Source organism: Macadamia integrifolia, unplaced genomic scaffold (genome assembly GCF_013358625.1).
Source record: "Macadamia integrifolia cultivar HAES 741 unplaced genomic scaffold, SCU_Mint_v3 scaffold1380, whole genome shotgun sequence".
NCBI classification, from domain to species: Eukaryota; Viridiplantae; Streptophyta; class Magnoliopsida; order Proteales; family Proteaceae; genus Macadamia; species Macadamia integrifolia.
Window position 1 is genome coordinate 96,184 of NW_024868183.1, and position 21,962 is coordinate 118,145.

Consider the following 21,962-nt stretch of genomic DNA (forward strand, 5'->3'; position numbering starts at 1 on the left):
CACAAAACAATCAATTGCAGAAATATGGAACTATCGAAAGGATGTGCATCTTGCAATGGCATTACGTGAATATACATGGAAAGATATTTTTGTATATATATTGAATTTTATTGAAATTTGATAAGTAGTCTATCCACATCTTAAGTTAGACATCCTAGGGTAAATTAAGCCATATTATTATTATATGTGATAAAAACATGGGGTGTGCTAATATTGTTATCGAGTCATAAGGAAAACCCTTATTTACTTCTTAAGGTGAAAAGGAAAAATATGAAACCTCATCCACTATAATCAATAATAGGAATACAAAATCTTCTCTAATCTTTGAAAACACCTCACATGCCCTCCATTGGGTAATAGCATTAGCCTCGGTAGTCAAGCACCCCTAAATATCTATTGCTGAGAGATGAAATTCACCTATCCTTAAAAATCAAGGTAGAGCTCAGGCACGTTGTTCCCTCTATCTAAATATTGTGATTTAGTGATGGGCGCTCTTGATTAGACGAGTCGAGTAAAGTAAGTGGAGTTGAAATCAAGGTTGAACAATATAGATGGAGTAATATTGAAAGCTCTTCTTCAATAAGTGGAGTGAGGGCCTATCCGGCGTTAGGCACGAACGGACCAAAAGCTCATGGGCTTTCAATAAACTCCTCCAAGCCCAAGAATGGTTTGGCTAAGGGGAGACCACAATAAGAAAGGAGGAAAGAGGATAGTATTTCCTTTTAAGAATCCTCACCCAAAGAGCATTTTCATTGTGTAAAAGTCTCCAACTGATCCCTAAATCCTAAAGCCAATTCTCTTACTCCAACAAAGTTTATCCCACTTAACCCAAAAGACACCCTTTCCTGAACTATCCTTCCACCAAAGATATCTAACAATCCTATGTAATGTTCTACAGAAGCCAGAAAGGAGAAAAACATGGGCATAATGTAAGAAGGTAAAGCAGATGCCACAGACTTAACGAGAATCTCTTTTTCATTAGCTAAAAAGAGATTCTCCTTCTAATCAAAGCATTTGTTTGCATTCTCTCAACAACATATGGAAGAGAATAAAGCCTTTTTAGAACGATCAAAACTAGTGTTACAACAAACATCAATGAATACGAAAATAAAATTAAGATTGATTTGTACAATATACATAGATTTAAAAAGGTTCACACACCGATGTGGTGTGCTACGTCCTTGAGTGAAGATGAAGAAGTTTCACTATGTAGAAGAGATGTTACACCCAAACAGCGGTTAGAAAACTCGCTCTAAAACCCTAGCACGAAAAACCCTAAATTACAACTATTTGCTCAAGAAGATGATAGTACGTTATATACTCCTCTAAGTTACGAGTCAATCCATCGAATGTTGGTCGATCGAATCGAACCAATTTTGAGTTGATAATGAAGTCTGATTCAGTTTGGTTTTTTATTGGGTTGGCCTAATGGGATCTTATCGAGCTATTGCCATTTCAGTTCCGATTCTTTAAAAATAAAAAATTATATAAAAATAAAAAATTAAATTAAAATTAATAATAATAATAATAATAATAATAATAATAAAAATAATAAATAAACTGAAATTAATGGGTTTTTTTTTTTTTTTTTTATCATGCTTGGGGTTTGGTGCAGTTTCCAATTTTGGTCAGTCCAGTTCGATTTCAGTTTCTACCATTTTTCATAAAATGTCAAACCGATTAGTGTTCAATTTGACACAGGTTGAACCAATCGATTCGATCGGTCCGAACTATTCGAGCTGGAAATTGACACCCCAATCTCTGTGGGATGAATTATGTTTTCCTAATCAGTCTCCTGTTTACGATGCTCAAACACTTGTGGAGATCCTAATCTCATCAAAGTTCTAAATAGGATTTAAGATTATTCAAAATGACTATCTTATGATATTTATGGTGACTCCTCCAATACAAAGCTAACCCAAGAGGATCTCCTCAATTATTCTTCTTTTATGAAAGCCAAGGAAGCAACTTTGCTTCATAAACTGTTCAAAATCAAAACCTCATCCGGACCCTTTTCAGTTTTGCGCAATAGAAGAACACTACCAGATTCCCACATATATAGAGAGGGAAGTATTCCTTTCTCATGTAATAAAGAATACCTAAAAAGAAGGAATCAATGTGTCACCTCCATAAAGTAACAAAGAGAGACTCAGAAATTAGAAATAGCTTTGTATTTTAGAAAAATAAAACCGAATAATTAGTAACACTTATATCATAATTTCTAATATAGGTGGATAGCAATTAAGAGAATAGTTAAGAGTTAGACCAGAATAAATCAATTTGAAAGCAATCCTAAACAGTTCTATATAGCATGAAACATGCTTCAGAAAAGGTTGCTTAGTTCTTATGTTCAATAATCCTTTGGAGTTGAATTTTGTATAGTATTAAAGTCGGTTCATACTAAAAATTTAACTAGGATTTATCACAACTTGTCCTTTTTTATAGGATATTCCCAGCTTTCGAATTTGATTCTTGGGTCTAGATTGTAATCAACCATTAAATTAAGGAGAGGAAGGAGTACAAAGAGGGGGGGCGGGGGGAAAGAAAAGGGTAAAACTGTAAAAGTAAGGTTCTCTAGTTTATACATATGCACACAAGCCGAAATTTTATATATAGGTATTCACATGTTATGTTGCGGTTTGTCAAGTGACAAAATAAAGCATTGGAAACTGAAGACTTTAACTATGTGGAGACTAGTGAGAAGGGTGCAAAGACATACAATATGAATGGTCATCGTTAATGAACTCTACAAAGAAATTTAGGTTATAGGTATGGATGCACAGGCGAATCCTAGCATTCACGTAAATGAATTCACACAAACTGTAAAATAAAATTGAAGCGGAAAAAAAAAATTACCCCATTATTTGCAGAGTCTCTCTCTCTCTCTCTCTCTCTCTCTCTCTCTCTCTCTCTCTCTCTCTCTCTCTCTCTCTCTCTCTCATTAAATATCCGGCCCCTTCTCTATTTTCATTGAATATACCGTTTCGTTCCTCACTATGGCTTGCTGTGTAAGATGCCAATATAAACGATCATGGAAATCCCTCTCCAATATAATGTAAAATCTTTTTTTTTTTTCTGGATAAAACATCTTAACATTTTTCATTAAATAGAATATTAAGTATTTCTTTATTTTTCGGGATAGAACTCCCCAAATCTTTCAACTCCAGACAATGTTGTCCCAAAACTCAAGCAAACCGATTCAATGTCATGTTCTCTACAATTGTAGAGAGCTTAGATTTATATTACAAGAAAGGAAATGTTGTCCGTACATGGGAGAGTGTGGCCCTTGTGCATAGACTTGGGGGGCAAAATGACTGGCCCCCATGAAAGGGAAAATGACTCTTTTATGAATTTTTCCTCATGTATTCCCGTTAGTCCCCGTGCACATGTAAGAACCACATTCCCTCAAAAGAAATACTTTCCCTAATAGAAGAGTTGGATTCCATAGAATCTTACATGTAATACGAAACCAAATATGAGAAGATAAATATAAAGTTTCTATAATAGGACTACTCTTTCACCAAAAGAAAATATAAATTAATAGGGAACACCATATATGTCAATAATACACAAATTAATTATTAATTACCATAATAAGAAGCATGTAGGAAGAAGCCATTATTGCCCCAAACGACTTCAAAGGTTATATCACGTTTGATATTAAAGAATATAACCGTAAGCGTAACAGAATATAGCTTTATTCTTTGTTTATATTTGTGCTGACTTTGCTCTACTCTCAAGTCTAAAACCCTTGTTTAGCCACAAGTGAAAGAAAAGGAAAGAAATAGAAACCTTCTTTATTCTCTTTTCCTAACTTTTCCTTTCTTTATAGTTTAATCCTTACTGTACTACAAGCAATTGGCTAATATTTAATGATTTACCCAAAAAGAAACGCTAATGTTTAATGAGAATAAATAGCTTCCCACCACTGCATTTCTAGACACCACTGAACACCACTATTCCATTGTCTTCCCCTCTTTCTCTCTCAAGCTCTCTGGTCTCTGTTGCTTCTTCTTCTCCTTTTAGAAGGCTATGAACAAATCAATGGCACTAGTTTTGCTCATTATGGTTCAACTCAGTCTGTTCTATTCGCTTGGTATGTCTTTCTTTAAGAATTGAAATTTTTTTTTTTTTTTCCTTTTCTTTCAGAATTAATTTTTTTGTTTTCTTATGATTTGAGTATGGTTAGGGGAGGCAATGGGCTGGTTAAAGGTATGGCCAGACCAGTGCTGCTAGACCAGTTGTGGGTTAAAACTGTGGATTATTTCTCTTAATCTCATCAAGTTTCTCATTTTTCTTTATATTATCTTCTGTCTTTGGACTGCGGAGCAACTCATCTTCATGTATGGTTTCATGATGACACGTATTCTTTTTCTTTACAAATACCTTTTTAAATATTCTTAATGGCAGTATGGAGGGGGATTTGTGAAGGACATATCGTCATGAAATCATGTATGACATTAGAATCAAATATAAAATAAGGGATAATGTTTTCTGTTCGGCCGGAAGCATATCCTAGATCCCTGTGTTTATCTCTCTCCTCTCCTTGGTTGAAATTACCTCTCTGCCCTATGAAATGACAGCAATTGGGGTGTTTTCTGCTGATATAGGCTACGCTCCCCGACAGGAAACTCTCTGCCATATAATAATAAGCTATTCCCCATATCCCTTTTTACAAAAATGCTAATTGAATAATAATGTGGGTTGTTGTGGGGATGAGCAGGTAGTTGATTGATTGGTAGGCTTGGGCCACAACAGATGGGTATCCAGCAGCCCATTAGCTCGGAGAGCCATGTTGGACCTAAGCCTATGTATAGGGTTGACAGCCCAGCCCATCTATTACTCCAAATGAGTTGGGAGCAGCAATGAGTAGGTTGGGGATGGGAAATGGAAATTTCTTGTCTTATAAAGGATGTGTGGGTAAGGATGTCAAATTTGGAATCAGAGCCAAGAACCATCTTGGAATCGAACCACTAAAACTTGGGATCAGACCATCCCAGTCATAAACAGGACGGTTCTGGGATCTAATTTTGAAACCGAACCACTTTGCATAGATTAGGCATCCAGGCATTATAACCCATTTTAGTGGAAGGACACGCTATTTGTTTACATCCATTAGTTTGTAAGGGATTCAATGCAAACTTTGATGGATCGAACTAGATGTTCATGTACCTTATCTTTGGAGTACAAGTGAAGGCTCATTTACTCATGTTTTCTCATATGAATCTCTTGTCTCCAACTATTGGAGTTCCCTTTTTCCTTACTAATTCAAGATATGCTTATATGACTCTATGTAGAAAGTTCTGGACGATTCTGGGATCCCCTATTTTTAAGGGTTATTTTCATTATGAAATTTTGGACTTATCTATATGCTTAGGAACAGAAATTTCTTCATTAAGTATTTAGTGTATGCTTATGGATGGATATTTGAGTTTATTACTCTGCTTGTAATACACACAGGGGAGAGCTGTGACCTTCACAACAACGAATTTCCGATGGAGGAAGAATGCACGACCGTAGCTTGCAAGGACTTATGCGTCGAAAAATTCCAATTAACAACCATAAGGGCTGGATGCGATTGTCTTCCAACAGAACCACACAACACTTGCAGATGCCTCTCTTCATGCCCTTCCTATATTGAAACAGGAAAGGCTCATATATGTCCATACCCATCGATTAGCACATATATTGCTTTGATGCTAACATATCTCTACCTGTAGCTGCTTAATATACCTTTGTGAACACTGTAACTGTATGGGTTAATTCACTATTTCCATAACATTAGCCCATGATTGTCACCTTTTACCATCTTTTCCATATCAATATACCAAGAGATACAAATTACTTCAATGCTAGAAAGGAGATTAATTGGAGGTAAGTTACCTCTTGTGCACCTTGCATCTTAGGACCAAATGATCTCAGTTTGTAGGGTTATCTCTTCCAGGGGTCCATAGAGTATGGATGAAGCTTTCCTAAAGCATTTGATACATCAAAAAAATTTCTGAAAAGTCGTGATTCATCTTGGCGAGGAACTGTCTGAGCTAGGTTTGAAACTGTACAAAAGCTGAACCAACCTGATTCTTAGCTTAACAATAAAACCATGCAGCAGGCCACATAGCTATGACCTGAGAATAACTCTTGGAATGTGAATAAATAATAATTAAAATTCGGAAAGAATTCTAATAAAGATCTGTGGAAAAAAAAATCATTTTGGCAAAGTTACACTGCTAATTGGGAAAAACCAAAAAGGTAAACAGCTTAAGAAAGTATTTGACTTCAACAATTCCTTATGAAGTTCATGTTCAGAGCTAGAATTAGAGTAATATGCCACTTAGTGAAATTTTTCTCCACACCAGGAGGCATAAAGAGTATCTTTACATAAAGTTTCTAATCAGTGCCAGAATTCAAGTACAAATATACCATTTAGTGAAATGTGTGTCCAAACCAGCAGGCATGGGGTATCTTTATCCAAACACCAGACTCCTGTCACTTTAAAAGGTGATATGGCAATTTCAACCAAACCACATGAGTGCATGAAAATGTCAACCAAACCACATGAGTGCATGAATTGTTCTCACATCACATTTCAGATTCAGATTCAATCATATACCACCTCCCATATATGTCCATGTACCATCTTCACAGTAGAATTTTCTATGCACCATCTTCACGGTAGAATTTTTTCGAGTTCTTTAATTCTCTACTTTGCCTCTTGATGAATTCCACTTCGAGTTGAAACTCAACATGTGAGCAAAATATCTTCTGGTATCATTATCACCAAGCCACATGGCGTAACTTGGGGTGCTCGTGTAGTATAAGAAAAAAATAACAATATATATTGCCGGAAAAACAGTTTTCTGGTTGGATCAACCATCATACTCTGAACTCGAAGGAAGGATGAAAATTCTGAATGTTTATTGTTTAGAGAATGATTTGGATAGACCACGTATCAAATTTTAGATCCAAATTAATCACATATCCTCCATGTAATAGTGTTCCTTCCCGTGTATGTCCATGTATCCTCATAATAATTTGTGCATCCTCTTGGTAGTTCAGAAATTTTCAATACTTCATTTTTCCATGTGGCAAACTCAGTGCAGAAATTTGACTTTCGTGCAGAGAACTTGAGGCCTACTTGTCCACCAAATTTCAACCTCATACAACTTGCCACTGGGTATAAATTGGTTTACCAAACCAGAGAAAGTCTACAAAGTTTTGACCCTGCAAGATATTGTGTTAGTGTAATAGAGATGGATGGAAATATAGGATATGCGCAGTAAGACAAAAGGGATAAAGCTCCAAGAAGTATTTTAGATAAAAGTAAGCAGGAGGCATATGCTGCAATGTATTTCAATGCTTAACAGAGTTATATCAACCAAACGCCAAGCTTAGAAGTATCTCGGATATGAAATTCCCCAATACTCTGCATTGGGTCAGCTGAAGATCATTCTCTCTATCGTTCTCAGAAGGAATTACATTCATACTCTGTTTTAGGATACAAGTTATTCCCTACCATTAAGGCTGACTCAAATGTGAGTTGCAATCTACTGGGGACTACTGATTTGGGTGTTGGATCAAGGAATCTTTATGCATCAAGGAAATTACTGGCTTCCCCCATCCAACACCAACCTGACTTCTATGATTAATATGAGTCAAAAACCTACAGTAAAATTTGTTCAGATTAATGATATGCAAGGAAAACTGTTTAGCAAACAGAGTCTATTCAACAGATCAACTCTTAAAACTAGTAAATCATTACATTACCACACCAAACACACCGTTTTACATTTCTAATAGTCCTAAGCAATCATAGAAAATTATTTCTCATTTCCCCCACCATAAACTCTTGCTATCTTTCTCATAGTAAAAGGTGAGAAAGTTGAGGGTTTCTTTTATGGTTTTTTAAGTCACTTCCTATACACATGAGAGAGAGCAACCCAATGCATGAGGCTCCCGCTACTGCAGGGTCTGGGAAGGGCAAATGTACGCAGCCTTACCCCTTGTTTTGCAGGAGAGGCTGTTTCCAAGTTTCAACCGCAACCAACAAGTTGCAATAGCTAAAGTTAACCATTGTGCCAAGGCTCACTTCCTACACATATATACCCTAAATTTTATTAGAATGGTAAAAGCAAGGGCAATTTTGTTTCTAACTAATCTTCAACTCAAATTCAAAGATACCATACTTCATAACTAAAAACCGACAAAAACTCGTTTATACATCAACATAAGTTTGTTGAAGTTCGCACACAAGTTGAATGAGTAAATTTATGACAGGGCATCTCAGTATCTGTGAGCCAACTTCTCCTTCTCCTTATAGTGCATTGCGTACCTGCATCAAATGGGTACAATCAGACCACCAAAAAGCACAGTTCAAAAACCAAGTTTTGATTCGGGTGAGTCGAGTAAAAAAAATAGCAAAACCTTGTCAAGACTCCATAAGAGTCGTGCAAACTTGCTCAGTAGAAAAAAGATCATACTTGGGCAGAGTTTGTCAGTCACGAGTGACACTATTTTATTAAGGCAAATAATACCCGCCTAAACCTGGTCAGTTTTAAAACTCTCTCTTTCATGGTAATGATGGCAGCGGGAGGTTACACGAAGAAGGGGGGAGAGAGAAGCCAGATCCAGTGTGCACAGCAGACCAGTCGACCACCGGAGAAAGCACAGCATTGAAACCTGACCAGCTAACTCTGGTTCTTCTCCTTAGAGCTCATAGGACCGGTTGTAGTCTCCCTTAATCGTCTTCCACAATGCTTGGTCACGATGCGACAGTAAGGCATCGGTTGGCTTCAAGAAGGATAAATTCCAAGATTGGGAGACAGCTTGAGAATGAGAATCCTATAGAAGATCAAACCAGTCCCCAGATAGATGGTTGGTGATAGTGAATCTAACAATGGCAATGCAGAGGATTACTTCCCCATGGTTCTTGTACAGAACTTCAGATTCCAATGTGCAACAATAAGGTGATTTTGTAGACTCCCCACCCATAGATTGATTGATTTTTGCTTACTTACCACCGCGAAAATGCTTTCTAAGTTCCAGCTAAGTAACCGATCTCCAGCAGGTATAGCAGGAGCGGCAGTCACTGAATTTGTTGAGAGCGGAAGAAATGTCATAGTTGGAGGGATAAATGGCACAGGGATTAAAGACGTAGAAAGAAGCTAAATTACCTTTCGATCCTCAGATTAATGCCTAATTTTGAGGTAGTTTCAGTCCTCTGTTTAGAAATGGGAAAAAAAAAATAGCTCACCTTAACTCAAAGTGACTCAGCTGAGTCATCAAGTTTTTTAGAAGGCGAGTCGAGTCGGGAAACCTGGTTTTCCAACAATGCCAAACTGTCATACTCATAGGTGAAAGTTGAGGTCTAACGACACGAAGTGCATTGACTACTGAACTCTCGAGTTTTGAAGGAGGCAGACTGCTCCAGTGGAAATTAATGGATATACTGACATTTGACCAAATGACAGAGATCTTAGGAACTGAAGTTTGTATGACATTCCTCATTCCAACTGCCCTAAATATACAGCCTACTAGACCAGAGGTCGACCTGAAAAGGCTCCAGTTCCGGTTTTTGCAAAATTAGTAAAAAAAAAAAAAAAAAAAAAGAACCCCAAAAATAGGAGGCAGTTCCAATTTGACCATCAGTTTGGGTACAGTATTAAAGAACATATTTACATCAACATGGTTTCAGTGTTAACCAAATATGCCAAGATCAAGGAAATGACCAATCAGCACAATAAATAATCAACAAACAAGTAAATGTACTTTCAAAAAAGAAATCTATACATGGTTAAAAGTAAATGAACATACATGGGAAATTAAAAAAAGTTTAAGATGATGCATGATGTATTGATGCATGTGAGCTAGTCGAACACATCAAACAATTCAATAGAAGTTCCACTGTGCAGCTGTAGCAAACTTTTTTAATGAATAACTAAGTCATGGCTGAAACTACAGTGTTCCTTCATATACTCTTTTATGCATGCTCTCCTTCCCAGCTTGGTGATCAGAATGGTGATTTTATTTAGTTTCTCAAATCAGGCCCTCCCAATAATAATTATTGCTTACCAAAAATAAAAATAAAAGGTGGGTCCAAAGCTAATAGTAATTTCAATTTATATCTGTTAAAGTCTAAATGTGGGTCCAAAGCACAATAGTTTCTCAAATGCCAAAAATTAATACTAGAACTTACCTTGACATAAAAGTACAAAAGTCAAAGTGAAGCAGACAAGGCAATATGACAAACATACACTTCAAACATTTCAGCTTCAACCATGCGATTCCATGTAAAACCCAAACACACAGTATTACATCTACAATCACTAATCTTATAAGAATGGCTCATATTGGCATGATCAAAATAAAAGACAGAGAAGAAGGAGATACAAACGTGTAGGTGCCGACGACAGGAGTAAGTAAGAGGACAGCATTGATCCAGTTCTCGGATACCTTCTGTTGAATCTTCCCGGGCAAGTCCTTCCACAGCCCTGTCATCACCTTCTGTTGGAATGGTGACAGCGCATAAATCACCACCTTCATGCGCACTGGTGTTTTCGCCATTCTATCTTTCTCTCTATCTCCTGCTTAGATAGTCTGTAAACATCACAAGTGAATAGAACATCTGAATGGTGTACAATTTCTTAAGCCTAATTTGGGTGTAAGCTCCAGTATTTATAGAGTAGAAGAACCAAAGGATATGAAGCAAAGATCTTACACAAACAACAACACACCAGAGAGCGAAAATTAAGAACAAAGCTCATAAACCAAAAAGTAGAAGAGTATCGAAAAAATGAATACGCATTAAGAACCATCATGATTTCTAATCGGAAACAGGGTAGAACGAACACAACAAACTCATTAAAAATAACAATAATAATAATTTAAAAACAAGTACCACAACGACGAATGAATTCATCCTTCAACTGCATTCCAACACGAATGAAAAAAAAAATACAGAATCAATAAAAAGAATAACATAAACAAACAGAAAACGAATAATTCTTGGTTCAAACTCAGGCTCTCCGTCAATCGAATTGGGGAAAACATATCAACTCAAAAGATGAAGAAGAAGAAAAAAAAATATATGAAGAATTGCTCAAGAACAAGAAGAAGAAGAAGAAGAAGAAGATTTTACCTCAGAAGCAGAAAGCCAGAGTATTGGGTGAAGAACGTTGTCGGTCGCCAATGCCAATGAGTGAGAAGCCGATAACCGAAGGAGTGGTTTTGGGTTTCTAACTTTTACTCAGTTTGACTAATATGCCCTTAGGAATTGTCTAGAGACAGTGTTTTAAAACCAGGAAACTCAGACTTTTTGAACCGTGAGCCGCGAACCGATCCGAGTACATAGACGATCCGGCCGAATTGACTAACGAGTTAATCGGATTATCGTATCATACTACTATGACATTGTCAGTGAGCAAATAATAAGCCATCTTTACTCATAAAAAATAAACCATCTTCACCATCACCTCTATCGCATCCTATAATTTGCCTATGTTCATATGAATCCCAATATATTTTTTTTTTCAAATGAATCTCAATCTCAATGTTCATGTTTAATGGGTTAACTAAAAGTTTTTATGTCACCCATAAAACTCCTCCCTCATGGTCTTGGGACAAAATTAAGCATGACCTTGGCCAATCCTTTGCTGAGTATAGGTAAGTAAGAGTATAACAGTATACTAAGTTTTCCAACATGAAGGTTATCAAATGAGGTCACTATTAGGCTTAGTATTATCTATAGATCCTCATTTGGATTAGAACATTGTTCAGACAATCTAAACAGAGAGTTCTAATGCCATAACTCATTGAAAACAATCAAGAATTACATCAAATTCAATAGCATATCTAATTACTTTGTCCCTATTCTCTCTTCTTTTACTATTATTATTATTTTTTTTTTTTTTTAGTAAAAACTTTGTCTCTATTGTGATTACCTTATCTACTCTTCCCTTAGGAGGACAGAAAACACTTAAGCATTTATTTACTATGGAATTGTAAACCATTTTTCTTTGGATTTTATTCAAAAAAGGAAATAATTTACAAAAAATAAAATAAAGAAAAAATATGGTATTGCATATCAAGGCAACCATTGAAATGCAACTGCATATTATTTGCTCTTCATTTGTTACAAGTTTCCATGCTTGTTACATTAACATTTACTATCCTCTTTTTTTTTTTTTTTTTAAATAACATTTTATATTTTTGCACCATTAAACAATTGCCCACATGTGCATTTGCAAGTGTGAGTTTACTAGTAATAATTAAAAAGATAAGATGAGCCACCAATTCTCAATTCAATTCATCGAGATTTAACACACTTTTCAAAAGACGAATCGATTTATAATAATGATCAGAAAGTGGTGTCAACCAGTTGGGCTCGGTCAAGCCTAGCTGGGCCTCACTATATGTTTGCCTTACACCGTGACCGTCCAATTATGTAGTTGGTTTTGTATATGGCAGGCATGGTACGGTTTATAAAAAGTCAATCGAAATGAAAAAAATATATATATTTTTTATTTTTCTTTATCGGATCAAGATTAAGAGGCAAGGACAAATCATAAGATCTAAATAGAGATTGGAAGTTTATCTTATGTTTTCTTCTTTTGAAAAAATTCAAAACTGCAATTTATGTTGTGTCGGGTGAGAAGATTGAAAGTTGCAATAGATTGCATCCAACGCCATAAACTATAGAGTATCCAACAAGGTCTTGCTAGGCAGATATAGGAAAAGTGACCCCAATCTTTTTCTTTAAGAATTTAATGACCCCTTTCACAATATAAAATCGAACCTAAGAGGTTAAAAATAAATTCAACTTGCTTACTTGGAATAATGGAATTTGTTAATTAATTTATGGGGATATTATTTTCTCTGCAATGTAGTCTGTTAGTAATTCACTAACAGGCTTGATTAAAAATCTATCATTAAATTGATGCTTCAGTGTATATATATTTAAAATTCCTTATAAACTTGGCGACAAACCAAATGTGATGGAGAATTTGGTGGCAAATTGTAACTTATAAATACATCATAAAATTTGTCTGAAGTTTTATCCCAATATTGCACTCTAGAGATATTGGAAGGTATAGAAGTGTAATTTTTTTTTTATTTTTTTTTTTTGTAGGAATAGAAGTGTAGTCTCATATCTATTAAATTCGGCCCTTGGTACCTTCATATACTTGAGGAGCTATCTCCACCTAATATCTTAAGGTCTTAAGTTATACTCTTCAACCTAGTATCAGAGCTCAAGTTTGTTTGTTGTCCTCTTTAAGTTATTTATTCGCATGTAGAGCTAGGTATATCGTAGTTACATGTGAAGGAAAGTATTTAGATGCTAAAAGTTATAAAGGGTAATCATATATCAATTAAATTTAGTCATTGATCTCTTCATATACTTAAGGAGCCATCTCCACCTAACTTTCATACACTTAAGGAGTTATCTCCATTTAATATCTTAAGTTTTTTGTTAGATGCTCCAAATGGTATCAGAACTCAGTCTATTTGTTATCATTCTTAAGTTATTTATTCACATGTAGAGTTAGGTATACCAAAACTACACGTAAAATTAAAATATTAAGAGTTATAGAGGTATAGTCTCACATCGGTTAAGTTTGGTCTTTAGTGCATTCATATATTTGATGAATTATCTTCATCTAATATATTAAAGTTTTGGATTGGACCCTCCAACATTGCATTAGAGCCCAAGTTTGTTTTATGTCTTTCTTATATTATTTTTTCATGTGTAGAGTCAAATATAGTGAAGCTACACATGAGGAGAAGTGTTAACATGTTGAGAGTTATAAAAGTCTAGTCTCACATTAGTTAAGTTTGGTCATTAGTGACTTCAGATACTTGAGGAATAATCTCCACTTACTGTCATATGCTCTATTTATTTAACAAAAAAAAAAAGGGGGATCAAAAACTTGTAATTGTTTCCCACAAAAGCCATGAATAAGAGTGTTTTGTTAAGTGTAGTGAAAAAATTATTAGATAACCTCATTAAATACATTTATTCTTATCTGGTGATGTGGGATCCCACTTTTTTTTCATTTTATTTCCTTTCAAAGTTGGTTATATTCATGAAAAAACTCATTGTGTTTATATTTCTTCTTATATTTCCTCTCTCCCATAGAATCAAATCCCACTATAATTTTCTCTTTTACCCACTAAATCACACGTCACTAAAAAATACTTATTTTATCATCCTTTATTTTTGTATAGTAATGTGATATTTTTCTTTTTTCACTTCACTCACTTTCAAAATTAGCTATATTGATGAAAAAAAAATTATTTTATGTCTATCTTTCTCCTCCTTATGTTATTTGTTTCCATATAGAGCGAAGCTACACGTGAGGGAGAGTGTTAAGATAATGAAAGCTATAGAGTTATAGTCCCACATCAGTTTAGTTAAGTCTTAGAGTCTTCATATACTTTATAAGCAATCTTCACCTAATGCCTTAGACCATGTTTGTTTCATTGAGAAAAATAAGGTGGGAAACTTGTACTTGTTTCCTACAAACTACCACAAATAATAATATTTGATTAGGTAAGATGAGAAACTTACTAGACAATATCATTAAATGCATCTATTTTTTTCTAGTGATGTGTTATCACATTTTTTCACCTCACTAACTTTTTCAAAGTTGGCTATATTAATAGAAAGTACTCATTTTGTATCCATCTTTCTCTTCCTCCCATTTTCTCTCTCCCATAGAATCAAACTTTTCTTCAATTTTCTCTTTTTTTTTTCACTAAACCCAATACATTAAAAATAGTATTCTATCATTCATTCTTTTTATTTCTTTGCTAACCCAACCTACAAACATTTGGAATCCACCTTCAAAAGTTTTATACCTATTTTTACTTTTAAAAGATGGGACTTCATAGTTTTTTTGTTGGACCCTACAAGGACTTATGTTTTTGAGTTAGATCATCCAACATAGTATCAGAGCCAATGTGAAGACGATTATATAAATTGTTGTGGATGAGAATGTGATGAGCACTATTACTTTGATTTGGTGGAGAGCTAGGTATGTTGAAGCTACACTTGAGGAGAGTTAAGATGATGAGAGCTATAGAGGTATAGTCTCACATCAGTTAAGTTCAGTTATAAGTGTTTTCATATACTTTAGGAGCAATCTTCACCTAGTCTCTTAAACCTTGTTTGTTTTATAGAAAAAAATGGAGTGGAAAACTTATATTTGTTTGCCATAAACTACCACAAATAAGAGTGTATAATTAAATGGGATGAAAAACTTATCAAGTAACCTTATTAAATACATTTATTCTTATCTGGTGATGTTGTATCCCAGTAATTCTTTCATCTCACTAACTTTCAAAATTAGTTATATTAATGGAAAACCTCATTTTATGTCTATCTTTCGCCTCATTTCATTTTCTTTTTTACCCGCAGACCCAAACTCCAATGCCCCAATTTCATCTTTCTCCCATAAAATCAAAACCCGCCCCATATGGTTTATTTGCTTTTGAAGATGTAAATTATATATAGCCTACATTGACCAAAAAATAATAGACTATTATTTATACATTAATCGTAAAAAATTAAAGGGTTCAGATAAAGATAACAGACTAGTTTCTCTTCACCCACCCACAGTGAAGAAAGATTCTCTTCAACTATAGAATCTAACCCTTTAATTGTACTAGGCAATGATATTTTTTTCTTAATATAATAAGAGGTAGGAGACAATGATGACACTCCCCCTTAATACAGTATAATCATAGAATCAAATCATCAATGGTTTTTACCAAAAAAAAATACCAATGGTGAAGGAAGAACATTGAAGGAAAAATTAATCATTTACAAGAAGGTCATAGCCTTATTGGCTAAACACCCTTCGATGCACAGCCGTTCACGCTTGCACAATCTTGTCCCCTTTCACAACAAGGGTAGAAATGATTAATACCCTACCTATTCGACACATTGTAAAAGTTCACCATTATGAGACCATGTATGAAAACTAACCATAGTTGGAAAGAAAACATATAACACTACAACAAATGAGGCTTATAGTTGCGGCATTTTTTCACAGTAAAAGGTCTTAAAATCAGTAGTAATTGCCTATTGCTGTGGATTACCTGCGATTTTCTATCTGCAACTACAAGTGCCGTCGCTAAGTCTGTAGCTGCGGATTTCACACCGCAGGGACAGAGTACTTTATAGCTGTGGATATTTAACTGCAAATGTTTACGCAGCAAATCTATTGTTGTGGATTTCTAACTGTAAATTTTTCCGTTGTAAATCTATAACTGCGGGTATTTAACTACGAATGTTTCTGCTGTATATTTATTACTGCAGACTTTTAACTGTGTATTTTTTCAAAACTTTATAGCTGCAGATATGTAGCTGCGAATGTTTCCACAGTAAATTTGTTGCTGCAGATTTTACACTGTGAATTTTTTCCACAGTAAATTTATGACTGCGGATATATAGCTATGAATGTTTTCACAGTAAATCTATTATTGTGGAATTCTAACTATGTGTTGTTTCCACAGTAAATCGATAGCTGCGGATTTTAACTACGAAATTTTATGCCTAAAAAATTTATAACTATGCTTTGTAATGTCATATTTTTTACGTAGCAAAATCTATAACTACGGATTTTAACTGTGAAATTTTGTGTTTCAAAATTTGTAACTGCGCTTTTAATAGTGATGAAATTTTTTATGCAGCAAAATCTATAACTATGGAATTTAGATGCACAAATTTTCACCTCAATTTGTAGGTGCGCTTTTGTAATGGTGAATATTGTGTAAAAAATCAATAGCTGTGAATTTTAATTACGAATGTTTATTGAACCTATATAATCCATCCAATACACAATATAGTAACTTATATATTAAAAAAAAATACATAAATGTATAAATCCTCTTTATCAACCAAATAAAATCCATGATCATCATCCCAATCAATTGTATCCAAAATAAAAAATTCTACAATCTTATATAAAAAAATTAAACTCCATCATACTTTCAGAATTCAAATTGTATGGTAAAAAAAAAAAAACTATCAAACTCCACTAGTTTTTAAGTGCTCCTTCTTTGAGCCCAAGCCTCCCAAGCTCTATATTTGAGTTTCTGAGTTATTTCCTATAATAAAAAAAAATAATTATTTTATAATCAAATTGTAAATAATCATAACAAAATCATTAATTGTATATCATTTTACCTTGTTGTGGTGACTCATTTTGACCATTAAAAGTACAGAGTACCTATCACACACATATAGATAACAATGGATTATCATTAAGAAAAAAAATGTTAAAAATAAAAATCACTAAATTATAAGTATTTTTAGTCAAAATTTTAAATATTTATATTACCTGTTCCATTGACTGTGAAGGAGGGAGTGTACAATCTTCCATATCAAACTCATGACGTAAATCTTGAATGGTTGACACAAGTTTTTCAATTAAGGTTTGCATCGTATCAACTTTATTTTTCGTTGAAAGCACCCTTTTATCATGTTCAGAACTTGTCCCAATTTCTCCAGGGAAACAATAAGCTGAAAAAGTTGTAGGAAGCAATCCTAACCCAAAAACACGTCCACGTTTATCTTTTTTCTTCACTTGAGGAAAAATGTCATTATCCCAAGTGATATTCTCACTCGTGTTTTGGGAGGTACTGGATCCTGATTTTTTTCTCTCAATTTTATCTTGCAATTTACAAACAAGTATGTTACTTTAAATAAGTATGATTATATTTAAAAGATAATATTTGAATATTATTTTAATTAAAAAATATAAATAATACATACAATCATAGCTCATGCAATGTCATCTACAGGATCCCCGTCTCTGCGTTTATAAGTAATTATATATAAGTCTACACGGTCTAGCTCCACTCCAATTTCTTTATGCTATTTTCATATTATAAATGTCATAATTAGAAACTTCATACCAAAATAGAAATGAATAACAAAACCATTTCATTTTTTAGTTACAATCTTATCAATAATTACCTTCTCATCATGAATTCTTGTAAAACTTTTTTGACCCATAGTATGGGTTACACCTTGATTCTTTCGATTCGCCTTATTTTTTGTGCTACGTTTCTATAAGCATACACATAACATAGTCAAAAGATTATTACAAGCATACCACTCATATTATTTCAGTGTTACAATTTTACTAAAACTTTGTTGACCAATGAAATATAGTAATACTCATATATAAAAGAAAAAACGCATTCACACAAAACCACAACACATTTAAAGTATTACCTCCATAACAAATTTAAAGTATTACCTTCCCTTCTTCTAAGTACCAAAATTGCATAAGACTAACACATTTGTCAACATTCACAGTTTCTGGTACATTCCTTAATAACTCCATGGGAGACTTGTTGTCATTCAAATTAAGTGCCTTTAAATCACTTTTGTAATTTCTCCACTTTGAATAGACTGAGTTAAAAATCCATTTTGAATGATCTTTTCCCCCTAAGTCAAACTTAGTCTACATAAATTTTAACATTCATAATCATTATAGATCCTTATAATATAAAACTAAATTTTATAGAAAATAGTTAAAAAAAAAAAAACAAAAACAAAACTCTAATATTTAAATACCTGTAGGTATCATGGACCTCCGTCGGGATTGAGATATAACGCGTAGCGCATGTACACACGCTAAGGGTCGACCCTAATGAGATGAGATAGTATCCCATGGTCATCAAATGCCAAGGGGGGATACACGTTATGGATAAAAGGGAGTCGCCACCTAGAAAGGGTCTAGGTCCTATAAATGTCTCCCCCAATCAAGGGAGAGAGACTAATGACTCTGATGGATAAAGCTTGTTTGCACCAAGATTCTGGACAAGTGTCAAGTGACAGACTAGGAAGGTGTTATGCACCCAGTCTGCCCGGCCCTAAGGCCGGTCTCTTTTTGTTTGACCAAAATTTGTTTGTACCCTACTAACTAGTCCTAATCTATGTCACTGAAAACCCTAAACTAAGTATCTAAGTATGACATGTGAAAACCCTAAGCCAAGTGTCTAAATTATGCTAGCTTAGGTTGTAATGCAAATAATGAAATGATTATGTTAATTGAAGATTAAAAAACCCTAATGATTTAAAGTAATGTATTATGAAATTTTAAATTAAACTGGTTAAGTAAGCCTAGACCTAGGATTAATTGAGTCTAACCTAGATGGATGATTGACAACAAGGATTAAAGTATCGGTATCGGTCACCGTATCGATCGGTCAAAATTAAAATACGTATCGGAGGGTATCGTATCGTATCGAAGATACGCTAAGATACGCTAAAGATACGCACATAAATTGATAGGGAACACATTTTTATACACTTTTGCATAAAAAAATAGTTAAAAAAAGCTATATATAACATGTAGAATGCATAAATACTTAAGTAGAGGGTATCGTATTGATAGACAAATATATTGAGTTGAAAATGTTCAAAATGATGAGGTTTGAGTTTCTTATAGTTTTTTCTTTCCTCATTACCATTGCCACTGTGATGAGTGCCGTGAAGAGTGTCGTGGTGGTTCAAATCCTTGGCTAAGACCTTCTTCTTCAATAGGAGCAACTACGATGATATTCTACACTTGTCGAATATAGGCACAATATTTACCCCAGTCGAAATATTTATGGTAGTGGGTCTCCTATTCATTGTAAAAAAATTAAATTTTTTTATAGAAGTTGTAGATTAAATGTTTTTAAAGAACATATAAAAAATCAACAAAGTGTGGACCAATATATTTGAGTAGATCTGAGAAATAAAAAAAAAAAATTGAAACCCTCACTTTTTTGGGGAAAAAATGTGGGTTTCATTTGAAATCATGTATTTAGTAATTATAAGTTATGACATTATTTTTAAGAGTTGAATGAACTAAATTTTCTAAAAAAAAAAACAATTTTGGGGATTTTTCTTTCTTTTTTTTTCAAATTAATTTCGGAATAAAAAAATTAAAAAAAAAATTTTTTTGAGAAAAATAAAAAATTTTCATGGAAGTTGTAGAACACTTGTTTTTACATAACATATAAAAAATCTAGAAAACTGTTGGTGAGAGTGTGAAGTGTTTGTTTCAAACAACAAAAAATTCACACTTAAGTAGCCGTATCGTACCAGTACGATACGGCTCGATACTACACGATACCTTCAATACGTACCGATACGTATCGATACTCTCGAAAATTTTTAGATTTTCAAAAGTTCGTATCGTAGAGTATTGTACGTATCGGTACCGATATGATACGGCATGATATGATACGTACGATATGCCGATACACAAAAATAGGCCCAAAATTCCCCGTAGCGTATCGATATGTATCGTGCCGATGCCTATCGATACGGATACGTATCGGCCGATACGGCACGATACGCACCGATACTTAAAACCATGCTTTTATTTGTGGTTTCCAATTATTTTTGGATAAGCTTAAGATCTTCAGTTTAGAGAAGGTTGCAAGTTATAACAAACCGATTGTGAATCGTTTTACAAACCATATGGAATAAACCGAAACTGTTTAAAACCGTGAAACCAATACCGTTTAGAAACCGTGGAAATCAAAACCGTTTACTAAACGGTCACGGTTTCAGAAAGTGAAACCGTTTAGTAAATAATGCGGTTATGGGTTTAGTCAAATAAATGTAAACCAAACCGATCTGCACCGTTTAAACCTAAACCGAACCGATTAACACCCTTATACCCATGCCACTTCATCATAATTACCCATGCCACTTCAGTTTCTAGATTAATTGTATACATTTTCTTTATCATCATCTTTATAATTATCCACTTCAATTTATAGATAGCTAAACTTAAACAAATGTAGACTGCAAGTAATGCAGTGATATAATGATTCTTGTGTAAGCAAATGACATATGTATCAAGCACACACATAAGCATTTAAGTATGTTTTGACTACTTTAAAAAAAAATTATGTTTTGGCTATCTGTTGTAGTTATTTATTATTTTTTTTCTTTTGATTCATATTGATATTTGTCTCGTACCTGAGTCCAATAATTATCCTCTATTCGATTTAAAGGGTTCAATAATGCTGCCATGGATGGAAACCTCAACATCTAAGTTTATTTTTTATTTGCAACTAAGTAGTGAAAGCAAGTGGCCAAGGGAAAAACTAAGAAAATATTTTGGTTATTTTAGTAATACTATTCTAGTTATAAACAAAGAATATGATCTGTTTAATATTACTATTACGGTTACTATTCTGTTTAATAATACTAACCAGAATAGTTTAGTAATACTGAATGAATCATGTTCTTTAGTTTAGTTTACACACTATTTAGTAATATTTTTGTTTTAATAAGTAACACACAAATACAGACATACACACACACACACATTGCTTAGTTTTTCTTTGTGATTTAATCAGAGTCACAAGTCTATATATAACATGTTTTAAGGGTACGGATATGATAGTCTTATTCAACTTGTATATATTTTACCTTTTTTCAGTTGGAATAAGGCTATGTTATTTTGTTGTTGTTGTATAAGTTTTACCCTTTTTCCATGAGATTCTGTTAGCTTAGCTTTTTGCAATTGTCTCTTTAAATTTGGGGTATATTTTGGTGCTACAATGTCCCTGTGTAGTGATAGGTAACTTTCGAGTATAATTGAGTATTTTAAATTTCAACTATTTTTCTACTCAGTTGAACCTAATAGTATTCCTTTTGTTAAGTTTGGTACTTACTCAATCTATACTGTATAGAAGAAAGAGGGAGGGAAAGAATTGAAAATGACTAGCCTTATATTGATGAATTTGAAAGACAAGAGAACCAAGTGAAAAGAAAATATTATACTTGTTTCAATACATACTTTGGTCGAGCAATTGGTCTAGATTGTGTTGCTCAAATCCTTAACAATAGGCAAAGTATGAAAATGTTTAAATTTATATTTTCAGTAAATGATGGTGGATCCTAATCTAGATGTCTGTATTTTGGTTGTTCTTCAAAGACATGGGGA

The 21,962-nt window shown here is 33.9% G+C and overlaps 1 protein-coding gene and 2 long non-coding RNA genes across 3 annotated transcripts; 1 reads left to right on the forward strand and 2 right to left on the reverse strand.

The window, feature by feature from the left end:
• The first annotated feature begins 3,876 nt into the window (after window positions 1-3,876).
• Window positions 3,877-5,850, forward strand: LOC122063614. Its single transcript, XR_006135407.1, has 2 exons — window positions 3,877-4,096; window positions 5,461-5,850. It is a non-coding gene; the product is annotated as an uncharacterized LOC122063614 (long non-coding RNA).
• Window positions 5,851-8,086: 2,236 nt separating this feature from the next.
• LOC122063613 (cytochrome b-c1 complex subunit 8-1, mitochondrial-like) lies at window positions 8,087-11,261 on the reverse strand. Its single transcript, XM_042627315.1, has 3 exons — window positions 11,135-11,261; window positions 10,391-10,593; window positions 8,087-8,329 (listed from the first exon to the last, which is right to left on the reverse strand). Exons 2-3 carry the CDS (start codon window positions 10,558-10,560, stop codon window positions 8,281-8,283), a joined length of 219 nt encoding a protein of 72 aa, XP_042483249.1. The 5' UTR covers window positions 10,561-10,593; window positions 11,135-11,261; the 3' UTR covers window positions 8,087-8,280.
• Window positions 11,262-16,796: 5,535 nt separating this feature from the next.
• LOC122063605 lies at window positions 16,797-17,950 on the reverse strand. Its single transcript, XR_006135406.1, has 3 exons — window positions 17,340-17,950; window positions 17,186-17,228; window positions 16,797-17,106 (listed from the first exon to the last, which is right to left on the reverse strand). It is a non-coding gene; the product is annotated as an uncharacterized LOC122063605 (long non-coding RNA).
• Between the last annotated feature and the right edge of the window lie 4,012 nt (window positions 17,951-21,962).

Coding starts and splice junctions, on each gene's coding strand:
- LOC122063613 (XM_042627315.1), bottom strand. CDS start 10,560: ATGGCGAAAACACCAGTGCGCATGAAGGTGGTGATTTATGCGCTGTCA. Junction 8,330..10,390: donor CCTGTCGTCGGCACCTACAC/GTTTGTATCTCC, acceptor CATTTGATGCAG/GTACGCAATGCACTATAAGG.